This window comes from Paralichthys olivaceus, chromosome 22, assembly GCF_024713975.1.
Source record: "Paralichthys olivaceus isolate ysfri-2021 chromosome 22, ASM2471397v2, whole genome shotgun sequence".
Taxonomy (NCBI): Eukaryota; Metazoa; Chordata; class Actinopteri; order Pleuronectiformes; family Paralichthyidae; genus Paralichthys; species Paralichthys olivaceus.
The window spans coordinates 4,159,785-4,176,856 of NC_091114.1; the positions used below are offsets into that span (position 1 = coordinate 4,159,785).

Below are 17,072 nucleotides of genomic sequence, written 5' to 3' on the forward strand. Positions count from 1 at the left end.
AGTGTTATTAGTGTAAGACCTTTTATGACTCTGTGGTGGCATCGGCCATCTTCTTTGGAGTGGTCTGCTGGAGCTGCAGCATTTCACCTGCTGACAGGAGGAGACTGGATAGACCAATCAGGAGGGCCAGCTCGGTCCTGGGCTATCACCTTGACCCAGTGGAGTTGGTGGGACAGAAGAGGGTGGACACCGTCGGCAGGACACCATCATAGCACTGGGCAGCTCGTTCAGTGTCTGATCCACCCTAAATGTCAGAAGGAGGGGTATCATGTATATACATTATGACAGTGTATATATTACCTGATGTCATAGTATATCAATTTAATTAAATATTTAATTGTACAGTGTGTCAAAAAATGTTATGGTTTAGCAGGTAAATAAAATCTCCTTACATTTATACTTATTATTTTAATGATGTCAACTTTTGACTGCCCTTGCTGCTTTAACATTGCAAATGTCCACGTTATTATCTTATTTTTATCTTATTGATGTCTAATTGTGGCATCTATTGCACTTCTGTCCGTCCTGGGAGAGGCACATGTGGCTCTCTCTGAGGTTTCTACCTATTCTCTCCCCTGTTCATATTGTTTTTTTTTTGGATAGCTTTTCCTTACTCTTTTAATTTAAATTCACTCATTGTCTACTCACCACTATGATGATGAAAAACTGAGCACTAGTTACTTAAATTGTTTAGATTTGGCAACAACACCGTTTACCCCTGAAACTCCACAAGTGTTTTGTGGAGTCAAACACTTCACCCACCCCTCTATGGGCGTACTGGTGAGTAGATAATGAGTGATTTTAATTTTTCAGTGAACTATTCCTTCATGTCCAATGAGACAAATTGTAATTTGTGAATATGGGCAATAGAAATAAAATTTGATCGATCGATTGATTATCTTAAAATGACTCCATTTCAAAGTTGAATTACAGTTCCAGTACTACCCTGCCTGGACTTTGTGACAGACTGTTTTGAATGAATGGTTTCACTGACAGCAAATTGTGTTGCTCTGTCAGAAACAAGTGGAGCCACAGATGTGTCTAGGTTTTGCGTGCTAGAAGAAATCATCGATGATTTCACTTAGGGATCATCAATTAATCAGTGTTAAAATGACACATACAGTAAGTAGCCAATGTTATTATCAGTTAAGATAAACAGGGACATTTGCAATATTACAGGGGCAAGAATAATTGATAAATGCTTCATTGTGTGATGACATTAAAGGCATTCTATTCTAGTCTATGCTAAGAGCAGTAAAGTAATACAAGGTAACATGCAATACTTATAATTGTAAGGAAATATAAAAAATACTGAATATAAATGGGATACAAACGAAATTATACAGTGTAAACAAATATGTACAGTGAAATAGATTGCATTAGCAATACCTATGTGTTTCTGCTTTATTCTATTCAGTATTTTTGCACTTGTTTGGATAATTGTCTGTTTAAAGTGTTTTATTACTACAGAAGAAAAATTCGTTTCATTTAAAGACAGTTTAACATAAAAGAATTGTGATTAGAGGCGATCACAGTAATAATGAACGACTCTCAGTGGAGTTCATACCTGAGCCACAGCCCAACAGTCGCCGTAAAAAAACACATGCATTTAAATCCGCTGGGGGCAGATTTATTACTTCCCAATGTGTCAGCTAACACCATACGAAGCAGAATCCTGCTTCAAAACACTCGACACTCGGTAAATGAGTAAAAAAAACACGTAAACAAGTTCAGAGCTCACATGCTCGTTTCGCACCCGAGAGCGGAAATGGAAAGAAATACTTCCGGTGTTGTGGCTTCGACAGGATTGGCCGAGAGCACCAGCTTCCGGACTGCACAGGCATAACTAATCGATCACGAGCAAAGTCAAAACTAGTAGATCACAGATTACAGGTAACTCTTGACAGGTACGTTTTCTATTTAGTTTTATTTCTATTTTGGTTTTTATGTACGGAAGCCCTAAAGGGTCATACATACATACATTTTATTCCACCCGTTTTCCCGTGATAACGAGATAATTTCCCTCCGGTTTGGATGGAAGGATTATCTCGTTATCACGAGAAAACGATCTTTGTTATATCGAGATAACGAGATAATAAAAAAAAATCGATGGCCGTTCTCGGCTTCCGTAGTCTTCTCAGATGACGCACACTAATGTGTACATTATCTACAGCAAGGCATAAAGCTATTCCAGCCTGTGTCAGGCCTTGATTGAAGAGATATGTGATGCGGTGATCGGTATTCTCCTGCTCCTCTGACACTGCGACACTAAACGATGTTTCCTGCAATGATTTAATCATAGACTGTATATAAAGATGGACGTAGTGTCCGTGACGTCACCCGTTGGTTTCTGAAGAGTGAAAATGAGGCTCGTAGTGGGCGTTTCACCCAGCGGCATCTTGCCGGGGCCTGACTCCTCCTAGTTCCGGGCTAACCCATAAATGGGCAAAAAGGAGGCGCACGAGTGGACGCTAGGCGGGCCGAGTGAAGACTGACAACTGAGCCACTCCCACAGAGCTTATCGTTACCTGGTTAGCTCAGGCTAAGGAGCTAGGCTAAATGCTACCCGCGACTGCTAACCGGCTAGCGCTGCGGTGTTGTTGCTCCGGGATGGTCGCGGTCGTAACATCGAACCGAACAGAGGTAAGTTATCCTGAAACTTTACAACATCAAAACCTATTGATTTATTTATTATTATAATCATACCACATATACTTACATTCCTCAAGGGGTTTTTGATGTTATTGTGGTAATTCACCGTTTATTTAACACGTCTAATGAAGTTTGAAGCAAGTTAACTAGCTTTAGTAAAGAGTTGTGTTTTGTCATTTGATTGTAATTTTAATAAGTTAATATTAATAAGCTGCATGTGATACAGACTTGTATAACCGCCATTACTATTACAATCTTTATATACAGTCTATGATTACAACCTCTTTTTTTTAGCCTGTTATGGAATTCACAGTGAATTAGACTCAGTGCAGATGTGATTATAATCTCCACACACCACTGTTGTAAACAGTGCTCATATTTATTATATATATATCTGTTTTAACACTGAGAGAAGTTGAGGGACTTGAAGTGGACTGTTATCAACAGCACTGTGAGAGATTATCACCCTTGAATATTACAGATGTGGTAGAAAGACATTTTATATATTTGTACAATGTTTATTTCTTTTAGTACATCAGTTTGGCTGAAATCTGTGGTGCCTCCACCTGCTGAACACAGAATAAACTGTAAGTACCCGTCTTGGCTGCTTAACACAGCTGATATCACATGTGTCAAAATTATTGTAATTATTGTATTGTACAGTATCTGTAAATTATCATGTTTCTCCTCTGTTCCTTAATATCTACAGATGTGACAATGATTTTAGCATAAAACATCCTTTGACATGACTTTTTTCATTTCATGAAGCACTGCAACACCTGATGTCCTCAGAATCCACTGTGGCAGCAGCAACATGGTGGAGATCGGCAGCTTCAGGCTGGTCAACATGATAATAATATTGAGTCAATTTCTATATCCATTATGGTTGGTAAAATTAACACTATCACAACAATGTTCATCTTTTACTTTCTGATTTGATAAACCTTAGATAAAAAGTGTTGTCTTTTCTTTTTTGCCATAAGAGACAGAACACGGTCAGCACAGCTGTGTCCCTCAGGTTCGTCCGTCCCTAATAAAATGACAGGAAACATAAAAGTATGGCATTATTGCAGAGATACGTGTTACTTTCAAACAAAGTCTGTGTCCTTATATTTTGTGGATATTCAAATATGTATTTGAATATGGTTTGGGATTAAACAGTGTACTACAATGAATGTGCAGTATGGAGTTCTTTCACATTAAAAGTATTGCTTATATAATGTAATGCATCATGTGCAATCATTTGCTTTAATTGTTAGTAAGTTATGAAAACAGGTCTATACCTGGTAGGTAAACTGTTCATTCATAAATAAAGTTCAGCTCAACAAGTTTCACACTGCAGCAGCTGCACTAACGTTATTTCTGAACCAATAATCTAATAAAACATTATTACTGAAGTTACTCACAGTAACGTAGTCAAGCCAAATGGGTTGGCGAGCTGAACAACTTTACAGAACGTTAGATATCTAACTTGGTGGAGCTCATTCAGTTTAAAAGATGTATCACCATGAACTCTAACGCTCCTCTCTCCGCTGTGTGGACGCTTCATGTCGGGTTAATAACTCCCGTCCCTCCCGTTAGCATCGCCGTTACTGCTGGTATCTTGCCTGGAGGTTAGCGGAGCTAAGCTAACCAGCCAGGTACAGACACAATGATACCTGCTCATCACTACTGACACGTAAATCAAAGACAGTACTTTACTCACCACAGACACTGCAGCACAGACGTCTTCCACTTCTCCGTCAGGACAATCAGCCGAACAACAAACGATGATATTCATCCGACATGTGAGTGAAAACTCCCCCACAGACTCCGCTCGTGCTCGGTGACGGGGATTAGCCTGTTAGCTCAGGCTAACAGCCAGAGTGAAGAGCTAGCGGTGACGTCACGTGTCAATCAAGTGATAATTATTCATAATTTCAAACCTCTATATTATCCAAACGAGCGAGTTAGAAAAAAATCCCCCCCCCCAGAGTTGTCATGGAGGAAGAACTTACTGATTGAGACTAAACTCGTTTTTTGAACCAGGCTGTAAACACGTTTAATTCTGCTCTAAAGTCGAGCCAGCCTCAAGTGGCCACCCAGTGAACTGCAGCTATTTGCACTTCCGTATTGGCCTCAGCGCTCAGCCCGGGATGTTGCCGCTTGGATTTAATACGTTTTGTTTTCTCGAGATCTCAAATTCATTATCTCGTTGTCACGGGAAAACGGGTGGAATAAAATGTATGTATGTATGACCCTTTAGGGCTTCCGTACTTAAGGGCTTCCGTATTTATGACATATTTCACATTTATATTTCTGAATGTATCGCCTGTTTATTAATTTCCCTTTATATCCCAATGACAATGTTTGAATGACAATGTATGAATGTTTTAAAAACTGTTCAACAGATTCTCCATAAAATCAATCTATCATAACTGTCACAATAAGATATTAAAAATGTGTTTTTTAAATGTATCTGTTAAATAACTAGACTCTTTGTGTCTGTGTCGTTCTATATGATCTACCCTGAGGTAATCTGTAGTTTATAATATGAAGTTTATAATAATGTATTGATTTCTCTGGAAAACAATGCACAGAATTCTGTCATATTACATCAAATCTCTATTACTTCACATTCTAATCTTTGTTCATTTTTCACCTATACATAACGTAAGCAAACCTGTGTGATTTGTAACGTAGTACTGGAGAGCTGTTGTGTCGGACTCAGTGGGGAACAGTAAAAAACTTATGTCAGTAAATACCAAACTCGTTGAAGGTGCAAGAGAAAAGCAGAGGCTGGCGATAAAATCGGATGAAACCAACACAGGTACAAGTTATGGGAGTGATTTATTCCAGGATGCAGGTTTAGTGCACTACGCTTCCTGATGAGGACACACGATCGAATTTAACTGCAAAATCAACAGATCAAACAAACGGCAGAAAGAGAAGAATAAAAGAAAAACAGTGTGGTCAAAATTACATGGTCAGTGCCATCATCGGTGAAACTCCTTCACTTTTATATTATAATGTCTAATTCCCACTCTCCCCTTTGTTAAAGAGGACATTTATACAATGACGACACATCACTACAAAACTAAGAACAAGTTGAACATGAGCAGATTATGTACAAAAGATGAATTAAGGTGTAAATCAGGACAAGTGAAAGTGATCTGCTGCATCAAATACAAGACAAACCGAGGGGTGATCCTGGTGGTGGTGGTGGTGGTGGTAGCATTGGTCTGTAAAAGACTTTTGGATTCAGAGTCAGAGTGGACTTGTTCAGTTGCTGCCCAGTACGTGTCGACGGCACTGCTCACATCATAGACTTCAGCAAAGGCAACAAAAACACTCACCGGTGTTCACACGTACTGGGGAAAATGACAAGTGTATCAAAAATATTCATGTACATAGTTGTCACTGTGTAGTTGTGAGTATCTTTATAAGACAATGAAATCATTTCCAGTTAACAATGAAGACCATCAAATTATCTCACTCATGAGATTACACAGAGAGTATGGAGAATGGATACATATGAAGCAGGCAATTGTGTGGAGGAAACAGGAAATAGTGAAACTCAGAAAAGGGTCTGTCGAAAAAACTACTTGTGTGTATTTTGGTAGTAGTGTAAAACACTCACACACGTCAAAGGGATTATGTACAAAGTGGAGATTGTTCATATTTACACATTTACATACAACAAACCAAACCTTTAAGGAGACGCAATTCCACCATGGGCTATGCCTAATATAGGCTGATACAGTCAAATATATCAACTACACCTTCCCTCCATGACAGCGACCTTTGTCTCCAGGGGAATGAAGTCTGACCAAGAACGTGTGGGAAGGAGGAGGTGGAGGAGAAAGGGGCCGACGGTTATTAGAGATAAATAAACTCAACAACGGGTAATGTCACAGAGCAGATCAACCTCTGCTGTTTTAGGCACCACGGGACAGACGATGAGCTTCTACAGGAGGTGGTGCTGGTTTCTAACACCACACAACAAAACCTCTGTAAACGTGCGAGTAATAAACAAGTGCGTGAATGCAGTGGGGCTCTGACCGATGACGACGTCTGTGTGACAAACAATATCTTCTGAAGGAGCTGAGCTCAAGGAACTGTGAGTGGGGTGTTTCCAAAGTGCAACACCGCCCTCTTGTGTTTGCATGTGTTCACCCTTCATATGCAAATTCACAAGAGTATATCATAGCCTACATTCTATTGAGAGAATATTATTGCCTTTGAAGAGACTGGGTCTGGTGATTGAGAGAAACAAAAAGGGGATTAAAGAGCGAGGAGTAAAAATACATTATACTTTCATTGGAGGTTACCATTCATCTGAGCACACTGGTCATTCTTTAAGAAGCTGTGGCCTTTTGGTCATGGGGGGTTCAACCCTCTTTGACTGTGAATATGACTGAACACCCGTGCAGAGTCATGCTTGCTGATGTTCAGAGTCTACAAGTGAGACGACAGCGTACACACAGATATTGTTTTTTTTAAAACACATGGGAGAGTGTGCTTGGTGTGATGCCATCCAGTTCTCCATCCTCACCGGGGGTCAGGTTTTTAAGGGCTGAGGAGGGGGGCTTGCAGTTATGTGACACACATTGGGTGAAGCAGAGTGTCCTATCCCCTGGCAGGAGGAGACAGAGGGTGGGGAAGAAGGATGGAGGTGAAGGCCTCCACCAGGCTCAGCCCAAAAAAACTAAATCACCAAAGTTGGAGCTGAAGGATTGAGGAGGCCATGGAGAGGAGGTGAAGTGTCCAAGGTGGAAAAGAAGGAAAGGAGAAAGAAGGAGGAAGGCAAAGTGGAGTCCCTGTGCTCGTTAGCCGGCTAGGCTAGGCTAGCTTGTTAGAGTTGTCATGGCAGCCATCAGCTGGTTAGGTAACTGTGTAGTTCTCTGGAGTTGATGCTCAGGACCACACCTGAATGGTTACCTGGCAACAGAGGGGTGAGAAGAAACAGGCAAACCAATGAGCGATGCTGAACAGTGACAAACACTAATCACCACACACTGGTTCACTGGTGTTCAAGATGTGGAGATGATCTGGGTCCTCCAGGTCCAACAAATGTGTCAGCTGCATCTCAGTCCTCATTCAACATTAATTAAGCTGATTTTAAATATATTTCCCCCTCTGCTTTGTGCACATTATGACTGTAAGAGAAGTGGTTACTGTGCCATTTATTTAAAGTTACAAAATAAATGAATTCATTCTTTTCTCCCCCTTTAAAGGTCCAGTGTGTAGAACCTATGGGGGATCAATTGGCAAAATGGAAGATAATGTTCATGATTGTGTTGTTTGTTATAGTATAAACATGTGAAACTAAGAATAATCTTTTTGTAACCTAAGAACGAGCAGGTCCTCTTCCATGTAGGGATTTATATATTTTTATGTCACCTGCAGGCCACTGTTAGCTCTCCTAAATGTTTGGAAAATAAGGCAAGCTGGCTGCAATCTACACCCTCACCTCTAGATGTCACCAACCTCACACTGAACTAATGATTATAACTAATGATACATGAATCCATGCATTATTTTTTCATTTGATTGATGAATCAATTAATATAATCAAATTATCAGTCCAAAACTCAATCATATAAACAGAGAAAAGCAGCAAGTTGACAGATTTGAGAAGCTGGTATCAAAAAAGTTTGGCTGTACAACAAAGTGGGAACCTACTCATCATGTGGCATTTTCTCCAAAGCACCACTTACTGTTAAAACCTCCACTGGGTACCTTAAAAGTTTATATCAGCATAACATCATACAAACAACTGTTTTTGTAGCATTTCAAATGTTGGACACTCTCGGTGCTGTAGTGTAGTTCTGGACTTAATGGAGAGCAACCACCAATAAATCATGCTCATGAAGAGGTGGTGATCACTAGAAACCTACTACATCCCCGATCACACATTTCCTTGCTATCATCATGACAAATCACATACATAACATCATATATCATATCTCAAATACGAATTCATCTTTTTTAATATTAACTGAGCACACTGGAGATTGTTCATATGTGTTCTGGAAACCCATATGGCGACATTGTGTCTTCTTATGTTTTGGCAACACTCAACAAAATCAAAATTACTTCATTTTCCATTTCTGTTTTTATGGCACAATAACATAATATACTTATGATATGATTTTGTTATGCTTGCAAATGCAAGTGATGACCACACAATGCCCTCTGACCCTCCCAGTAAGTAAAAAGCTTTGAACATGGCCACATAGCTTTTAGCAGTACCAGTGATAAGGATGAAAAAGGGGAAGTCCTCCAGTACCTTGGTGTGTGTTAGCTGCTGGTGTTAGTGGCTTGAGTTTTAGTAGCAGTGGTTAGTGGTAGTCCTTATAAGGGAACGGAAGGCGGGGCTACCTCCTGCGTTACCTAGAGTCTGAGAGTCCAGGTCGTCATCAATGAACTCCTCGCCCTGAATGATGTGCTGGGTGTCCTCGCTGTGATTGACAGGGCTCGTCATCTCCTGCTCCTTCTCATTGTGCATCTGGGCGTAGACATTGCGATTGCCTGGAAGCTTCCTGAAAAACAGTGGAGGATAGGCATCCTCAGTCCTAATCCAAGGACTGTGGGATTTATTGTTTTTATAAGATGGGGCTGTAGATTTGCACTGCATGTTTTAATTCTGGTGACTTTTTTGGTGAATGTATGTGTTCGGGACACGAGGAGGTGCTGCTGGTGGGTGATTCAAGTGAAAAATGCATGCAAATACTAAATCTCACACTATTTATCGACTGAATTTTCATGCAAGCCACTCGGGTTTGGGAATATGATGCTATGAAATGATGCAAATATGTCAGCCACCAGAGTTTCTGCTTCAGCATTTAAACATAGGTAGCTTTCTCTTGGATCTGGTTGTATAAGGCTACTCTACAAGGCCAATCAATCAAAGATAGATTTATATGATTTTGTCTTGTAAATGATCAAGTAAATCCATATTTTGGAAAAAATCTGATTAGACAACCATTTTGTTCTAGCCTGAAATTCTTGACATCAACTTGGTGTAGGCTATTTCACAAAATTTGCCATAAATATTTCTGGATCCCATGAGGTGAAGGTAGTTTCTTTTTGTATTTTTGACATTTGTGATTCAGAGTAACTACATTGCTTCACATTACCCACAGATTAAACTGTATTATCACTGATGTTTCACTAAGTTTTAGCTGGCACTATCATCAAGTCAGAACTTGTTCAGTATTTTGGTTTATAATTGTGGTATTTTTGAGTCAAGATACTGGACTGGATAATATGTCTTTATGATAATATGACTTTATGATTATGGCTGAAATTTATTTTGCAATTGTTAGCATGAGAAACTATGACATTGTACATGGTGAACATTTCCTCCTGAAACATGATACATTTACTAATTAGCACAATGTTTTTCAATTCACCAAAATACTGGACGAGTTCATGTTTGTTTCTTTCCACAGTCGCCAAAGTGCTGCTCATTTCTCTATAATTATTGTCTCAGCCTTACTGTGTAAAGTGCCATGAGATAATGTGTGTTGTTATTTGGAGCTGTACAAATACATTTGAATTGAATTAAACATCAGAGACAAATAAAATAGTTATAAAAGTGCTATTTAATCTCAGCTGTATCTGTTTGGTCTGACTGTTAACATGGAATGACTCACCTTTTGAACTTGTACAAGATGAAAGAGCCAGTGCCGATGATGCTAATTAGGAAAATGACAGCGAGAGCCCAAACACCTGGACCTCCAGCTGCTCCATGGTAACCTAGGGTGACGATCCACACAAATATCCCAATGAAGAATCCATTATGTTTGCACCAGTAGCGCAGAGGTTTCAGAAGATTTGCAAAAAGATACAAAATAGGAATCAGAAGATATCAAGACAAAAATCTGTAGGAACTAAAATACAAAAGTAGCAGAGAGAGATAAAGCCTGTCAAAGCATTCAACTCTGTTAAAGTTTTGCTGAAAGATGCCACCTGCTCAGATAACAGGCATTCAAAATTCATTGAAGTATAAAAAGCACAGCACGGCACGGACAGACTCAGTCTGGGTAAGATTCAGATTTGTTAGGAAACCAGGAAAGGAAAAGGCACAGGGATCAGAGAGTGCTGAGGAGGAAAGCTGCAGGTGTATGTTTCATAAACGCACCAGTCTCTGCTGCTGTAGCTGTTGAGTCATTAGCAATTAGACCTAGCCGTTGGAAATAAATCAATAACATGCAATAGTCACTAAAAACCAAAAAATATTTGTAGTTTGACTAAATGGGAAGTAATGCACATGGAATCTAAATGTACCTGCGTTCGGGTCAGCTAGCATAACCAGCACTTGTAGACCTCCTCTCACCACAAAGCTGACATTGTTGTCATTGAAGGCCTGCATGATGGCCGGAATACGCTGAGGATGAGAAGATGTTCAATGAACAACAACAAAAACCTTGAAACACAAAGTAACACGTTGGGTTGTGACTCCAGAAATGTTTGTGGTACACAATAATTGACTGAATTTGATTTTCTTACCTTATCTACAAAAATGCTCTTCTTGGCTGGTTTGCTGCTCAGTGGGAGAACGTACAGGTCAGCGGTGGTGGGGAGGCCGGGCTTCACCACAGTAACCAGGGACTCCTGAGGGACACCTGTGATCTGAGGTCAGATTGTTACACGTCAGTCACATCTTTGTAACCACAATGACTGATTCTTTGACAGTGCATCAAATGTGTATTGCTGGAAGTGTCCTACCTTGGCGAGTATTTTGGTGACCACCTGGCCGATGTCCTCTCTCCACTCTGGGATGTTTGGGTTGAAGTGGTCCAGATTCCTGCTGAAGCTCAGAGGGATGACCTGGAAGTTGTCTGGGATATGACAGATCACATTTATCATCGAGAAATCAAACCGAACCATTTTAGCAGAATAAAATAAACCACAAATATTGCATTTTCTTATGTATAAATACACTGACACACTTTCCATTATGTTACAAAAATATTTCTCTAATCAATGTTAAATACACTGTTATTTTACATGCGGCATCTATTGCACTTCTGTCCATCCTGTACAATATTTTTTGCTACATCCACCAAAGTCTACAGTGGGCTTCCATTCTGTTACCGTAGACTCGGACAGTCCTGGTATCCTGGACCATGGATCGGCCGTTGGAAGCCTGGACGGTGACTGAAACCTCTCCTGTCTCAGGGAAACGAGTCAGAAGGCTGTTCTGCAGAGTCAGCGTCGGCTGTGTGAGAATGAGTCAAAGCGGGTTGGCTGTTAGTCATCTCAGGGTTAACGAAAAGGATTCAATGTCATTCAATTGACTTATATTGAAATCAGCAGACTTCCACTTTTTAATCCTATTTTAGCACAAGATTGTGGTGTTTCCTTACCCGCAGGTTGTCTCCTATCCACCAGTAGAAGACAGTCAGGTTGGCCTCAGTGGGAAGAACTATGGCGGTAAGATTGACCTCATGGTTGCTCCCAGCGATGGGAACCACTTCCAGGTGCACTTCTTGTAGTGGAGCTATAAGGGAAGGAAACATGATTCATAGGCTGACAAAAGAATTTTATTTTGATTCAAACACTGAAAAGTGAAAGTGATGGGTGTAAGATTTACTTCTGGATGATGTTAAATTACAGGTCAAACTCATATCAGTCAAGTAAATGTTTTATACAAGTGCTTCAAGTAAGAAACATAGTATTTGAGCCCGAACCTAATTTAATCCTGGCAGAACTAAAGGATTACGGCTCAGTGAGTCTCCTGAGAGTCTTCATTATCAGTTTACACTCATACAATGACAGAAAGACTTGGACTTTTACAGCTGCACAAAGGCAGGATTGTTTTATCAAAGTAAAAGTAAAAACATTAAATAAAATCCCCACAGACTGAGGCATGATACAAATTTCAACAATCAGACAAAGTTAAAGGCAAGTTAACCCTCTGAAAACACTGTCTGGGAACCGACCTGTGACCTGGATGTACATGGTGGCCTCGTCGTGCCCCGCCATGTTCTCAGCCTTCACTGTGACCTTGTAGACGCCGGGCTTTTCATAGCGATGCTGAATGGGTTCATCAGTCACCGTCAGGTTCTGGTAAATGGCCCGAACGCCGTCACCGAGGTCCACCTGGTACTTGGTGCTGCTGGTGTCGCCCTGGCAGGAGGAAGCAACCACTTCCATCACGTTCAAGTGGAATTAGGAAAATAACAACTAATAGAAAAACAACTTTCATCCTACCTGTTCCTGGTGGACAATGAATGTGATGTCATCACCAGGCGCCACGGCCAGCATCTGCCCTTTGATGCCGACCCGTAGTCCTTTTGGGGGCAGCAGAGGGCAGCTGTGCTGTTTGGCGCTCTGCTGCCGGTTCAGCCCCCCCTCACACACATTAAATATCACCTTCCTGTAGCTGAAAGGGAGCAGATGATGGCAAATGTCAAAATATAGACATGTGTGCTGTGTAACTCAGCAATTTGGGAAATAAGCTCATTCATTTTCTTTTTGAGAGGACTGAGAGGAATCCAACCAAACCCAGTGCGCCCCTCTTCAAGTTCTGGAACTATCAGAACGATGGAATTCAACAGCTTATTGTGATCATGTTGGGCCGGGATAAACGTGATCACTATAAGCAGTTTCCACTGTAATAAGAGTATTTCAAAATCTGCCATGAATGTGTGTGTGCGTGGACGTGTGCAGACCCAGTGGTGCTCTCGTAGGTCTGTCCTAGATGGCAGTCTTCAGGTGGTGAGTCTGGATCATGCCAGAAGTCAGCTAAGCATCGATCGCCCTCTTTGTGGGACCTCTCGAAACCGTAGTCACTGTGCATACACACCATAGACACACAAAGAGGTGATGTAACAATAGCTGTAACCTTCACATTCTGCATCAAGTGGATATATTTATATACATGTATGCAATTATATAATCTAAATTACAATAATAGAGAATAATGAACAAGGTGAAGATGCAATGCAATGTAAGCTGTCATCTATTATTTTAAATGTAAAAAAATGTTTAAACCATAGTTTGGTTACTTTCACTACTTGACTACTAATGAGGAGTACATTTACTTAACACTAAACAATTTAAGTGGATACTCAGGAATATTTGTTTTACTGGAAATGGTAAGTATTTATTTGAGACTTTTACTTTCATTAATACTATGCATACTTTTTCTCTTTGTTTAAATAGTTTTTATAAAAATGTAATATAATTAGTATAATTAGCATAATTTAAAATATTTTATATCCTTGGTTGTCGGATTTCATTTCACACACTTTACTCCATTTTAGAACATTTACTCTTTTCTGCTGCGATGATCCAAGTTTATCCACTGGACCAGTTAAGTTACATGTAGTCAAGGGTTTCCCATGATTCCTTAGGTCTCACCAGTTGAAGTCTTTCTCTGTGCATTGACAGGGTTTGGTGGTGAGAGCAGAGGTGTAGCTCTTCCCTTTGATGCAGAACGCAGTGTCCTTTCTCTTCCTGAAACTCCGCTCCTGGCCCATAATGCACTTGTCTCCCTGAGAGCAGACGATTGAGATGTGAGCAATCATTTTCAGATATGAGCAGACATGTACAGTACGCACACATGCACGTGCTGTGTGTGTGTGTTACCTGCAGGTCCGTGAGGAGCCAGGAGTCGTAGTCAGACTCGGTGCACTGACGGGGGAAAGACTGCCTGAAGTCCACTTTGACCAGCTCCCAGTCTGACCTGTAGCTGATGTGGCCAAACACGCTGCACACACAGAAACAACACGGATGCAAAATGAACACACAATTTAATGTTGTATTACGTCACATGTGGACATGTTATCCCCCATGTATGAAGGCACTGTGAAACAGCTGGCTCCTCTGGCATCTTAGACCCTTCCCTCTCCTCTCCACTAGATGAGGATGTTTCACAGTGGAGCGCAGGTGATGAACACCATCCCTGTCAGTTGAATCATTTTCTGAAGCAGACTGATGTGGCACAAATCATCGGCTCCGACATATGTTGCTGTGCAGCTGGCGGGCCGCGTTCACCTTGTTAACCGCGAGGCGAGTGTGATTAATGTTGTCTTTACCGTCGTCATTAAAGGGAAGCGATGGACGTCTCACACTAGCTGATGTCACACCCTCTCATCCGTTTACCTTTGCAGTTTCTCTTTCTTTTCCCTTCACCTCTCGTGTCTTCATTCAAAGTCTGTGTATTTCTGTGTCCTTTTCAGGCACTCTTATTAAACGACTTCACCAACATTACAAAAAGTCATATTTTTCAAAAGCTCGGTTAAATTGCTACGAGGTCCCAGGGCCAAAATGAACTGTGGGGCCCTGTTGCTTTAGAGTGTGCATTCTACTGGCAAGATCAGCTAAAGGTTACTGGGAACCAGTTAAGACCTAGTGGAGCTATGTTTATTTTATTTAGATTTTATTTAGTTCAGTTTAGTTTTGAATAATTTCAAAAGGCAAAATAAATAAATACATTTGTTGGAGTAAAAATCACAAAATAGACATCATCAACATACGTAGCTGTAAAAACCAAAAACATAACATATATATTCAGTAACATATATTGACAGAGAATAATATATAATTTTCCGTCCCTTCCATAAGAAGAAGCAACATGCTTGTCTAATCCTATTCTAAACTAAATCATCAAACTAAAAATATAAACATAACTCCACTCTCTCCCAGCGACAGTCCTCCCACTCCATCACAACACTTATCACTTTTCTCATTGGTAAAATCTTTCGTCACAGTCCAGTGATTCATTGAGCCACACAGAGAGACACAAAACATAATCTGGCCTACAGCAACACAAATGACAAATGTGTTTATTTGCATTTAGAGCGGGGAAGTGAGATCTGATCACAAGTGGTCACAGGAGACACATTCGGTATCATTTTAGGACCAGATGTGAACACACGTACTTAACACGGTCAACTTGTGATCTGATCTCTCAGGACAGATGTTAATATCAGGTCTGAACAGCGTATTAGAGATTTCTGCAGCCCCCCCAATAAAACAGATGTGAATGAAGTAACTTATCTTTGGAATTGCTGTTCCCTGGAACAAACAGCCCTAAAATCACTGTTCAAAGTCAAATCTGGGGATTATGCAACACTTGTTGGTCCTAAGAATCATAGTGTTTGAACTTAAATTGATTTCTAAATAATAATATATAACATTTAAAATTAGTTTGATCATCACAGGCAATTGTATTCATATTTTCCAATAGGAGCACTGACACTGTTGAATTATTTTATGACGATTTCTAAAAGCAGGACTTCTGCAGTTTGAATTTCTTCATTTCACTCTTTGATAAAAATGCTTGTGAACGAAACATGACCACAATAAGCAGAAGAGGTTACCTCACATGGCAGTTGTGCAGGGTGTCAAATAGATAAATACATATGAAATTATTACCTCACTTCCATTTGATTAAGAGCTAAAGCTCCAGCTTTTGACCCTTCACAGCCTCCATAGTCACTCATACATCTGCTGTAGATTTTTGAAATTTGCTCTTGCAAATTCATCAGCGTGAAGTATATGTTAAGCAACTCTATTGCTTTGTTTGCGTGTCGGCTCCAGTTAATTTTGAAAGTTTTGTTTTTTAATAGCCACTCCAGAGCTGTAAGAGCTCTATTAGTGGACAAACAACACTGCAATCAGCTCAGTGAAAAGAAATCAACCCTCATTAACATTGTGAAATGTGTTGCTCCTTAATTCCTCTCATTAAAGTACACAGCTGAGGAAGAGAAAACATTTCCAAGGATGTGTTTGCGACTTCATTGCGAGAATGAAATCACATGCAGGGAGAACTTTAAGAAATATTATTTGTTTTGGTAGGTATGTTGCACATGGTGCAAGGAGGGAAATGGTTTGTCAGCAGCACAATGATCTGACGTGATGATCTCACACAGCAGCGTGTGCAGCATGAGCCCATTGAGAGTCTGTCCGGTCTTTGACTTTTGACCAGCTGTCATTAGTATGAGCGGTGGACGATCCCTGCTCTCCTACCTGTCCTTGGTGCTAAGTCACTGCTCAAAGACTTTATTATGGGATGGCAGGCTGCGCCGTCAAAATCGAAACTCTGTGACGAGGAAAAAGACCTTGGCTAATCTGTCAGACATGAGCTGCCCTCAACACCCCTCTGAGGCTGCTGACCCTATCTCGCTGCAGCCAGATGGGCCATATATATATTTATATATGTACCTATATATATGTGACTATGTGTGTCTGTGTCAAGCCAGACAGTGAGTCTGACACGTGGCAGATGAGTTGGACAGTTCAAGTGTCTCCCCCTTGTGTGCCACTGTGTGTGTGTGTGTGCCACTGTGTGTGTGTGTGTTTGTGACCGTCTCTTTGCCCTTCTCGGTGGATTACAGCTGCGAGCCGGCCTTATCTCAGGTCCAGGGCCTGCAGCCTGAGATGATGTGACAAGTCTCACTCCAGCTAACTTACTGATGGAG

At 40.6% G+C, this 17,072-nt stretch overlaps 1 protein-coding gene and 3 long non-coding RNA genes across 14 annotated transcripts in view; 1 reads left to right on the forward strand and 3 right to left on the reverse strand.

Moving 5' to 3' along the window:
* Positions 1-1,779, reverse strand: part of LOC138406357 (uncharacterized) — a 38,283-nt gene extending 36,504 nt beyond the window's left edge. Inside the window, exons 1-2 of the long non-coding RNA XR_011239824.1 lie at positions 1,568-1,779; positions 20-244 (exon numbers count right to left, since the gene is read on the reverse strand). This is a non-coding gene — a long non-coding RNA (uncharacterized lncRNA). The remainder of the gene's footprint in view (positions 1-19; positions 245-1,567) is intronic.
* A 161-nt stretch (positions 1,780-1,940) lies between these two features.
* Positions 1,941-3,823, forward strand: LOC138406361 (uncharacterized). The gene is made up of 3 exons (XR_011239833.1): positions 1,941-2,643; positions 3,184-3,239; positions 3,421-3,823. It is a non-coding gene; the product is annotated as an uncharacterized lncRNA (long non-coding RNA).
* LOC138406360 (uncharacterized) lies at positions 3,150-5,070 on the reverse strand. Its single transcript, XR_011239832.1, has 2 exons — positions 4,358-5,070; positions 3,150-3,682 (listed from the first exon to the last, which is right to left on the reverse strand). It is a non-coding gene; the product is annotated as an uncharacterized lncRNA (long non-coding RNA).
* Positions 5,071-5,462: 392 nt separating this feature from the next.
* Positions 5,463-17,072, reverse strand: part of sorcs2 (sortilin-related VPS10 domain containing receptor 2) — a 284,239-nt gene continuing 272,629 nt past the window's right edge. For 2 of the 11 annotated variants that reach the window (XM_069518801.1, XM_069518802.1), the window contains 14 exons: positions 14,236-14,356; positions 14,008-14,141; positions 13,317-13,436; positions 12,856-13,027; positions 12,585-12,771; positions 12,009-12,142; positions 11,737-11,860; positions 11,368-11,480; positions 11,149-11,271; positions 10,927-11,026; positions 10,781-10,822; positions 10,293-10,395; positions 9,016-9,221; positions 5,463-7,572 (listed from right to left, as the gene is read on the reverse strand). In XM_069518801.1, the coding sequence (XP_069374902.1) occupies positions 7,508-7,572; positions 9,016-9,221; positions 10,293-10,395; positions 10,781-10,822; positions 10,927-11,026; positions 11,149-11,271; positions 11,368-11,480; positions 11,737-11,860; positions 12,009-12,142; positions 12,585-12,771; positions 12,856-13,027; positions 13,317-13,436; positions 14,008-14,141; positions 14,236-14,356 (1,744 nt within the window). In that variant the 3' untranslated portion in view covers positions 5,463-7,507. Of the gene's footprint in view, positions 7,573-8,923; positions 9,222-10,292; positions 10,396-10,780; positions 10,823-10,926; positions 11,027-11,148; positions 11,272-11,367; positions 11,481-11,736; positions 11,861-12,008; positions 12,143-12,584; positions 12,772-12,855; positions 13,028-13,316; positions 13,437-14,007; positions 14,142-14,235; positions 14,357-17,072 lie in introns of all 11 variants that reach the window. The other 9 variants (XM_069518795.1, XM_069518794.1, XM_069518792.1 and 6 more) reach the window with 9 other exon arrangements.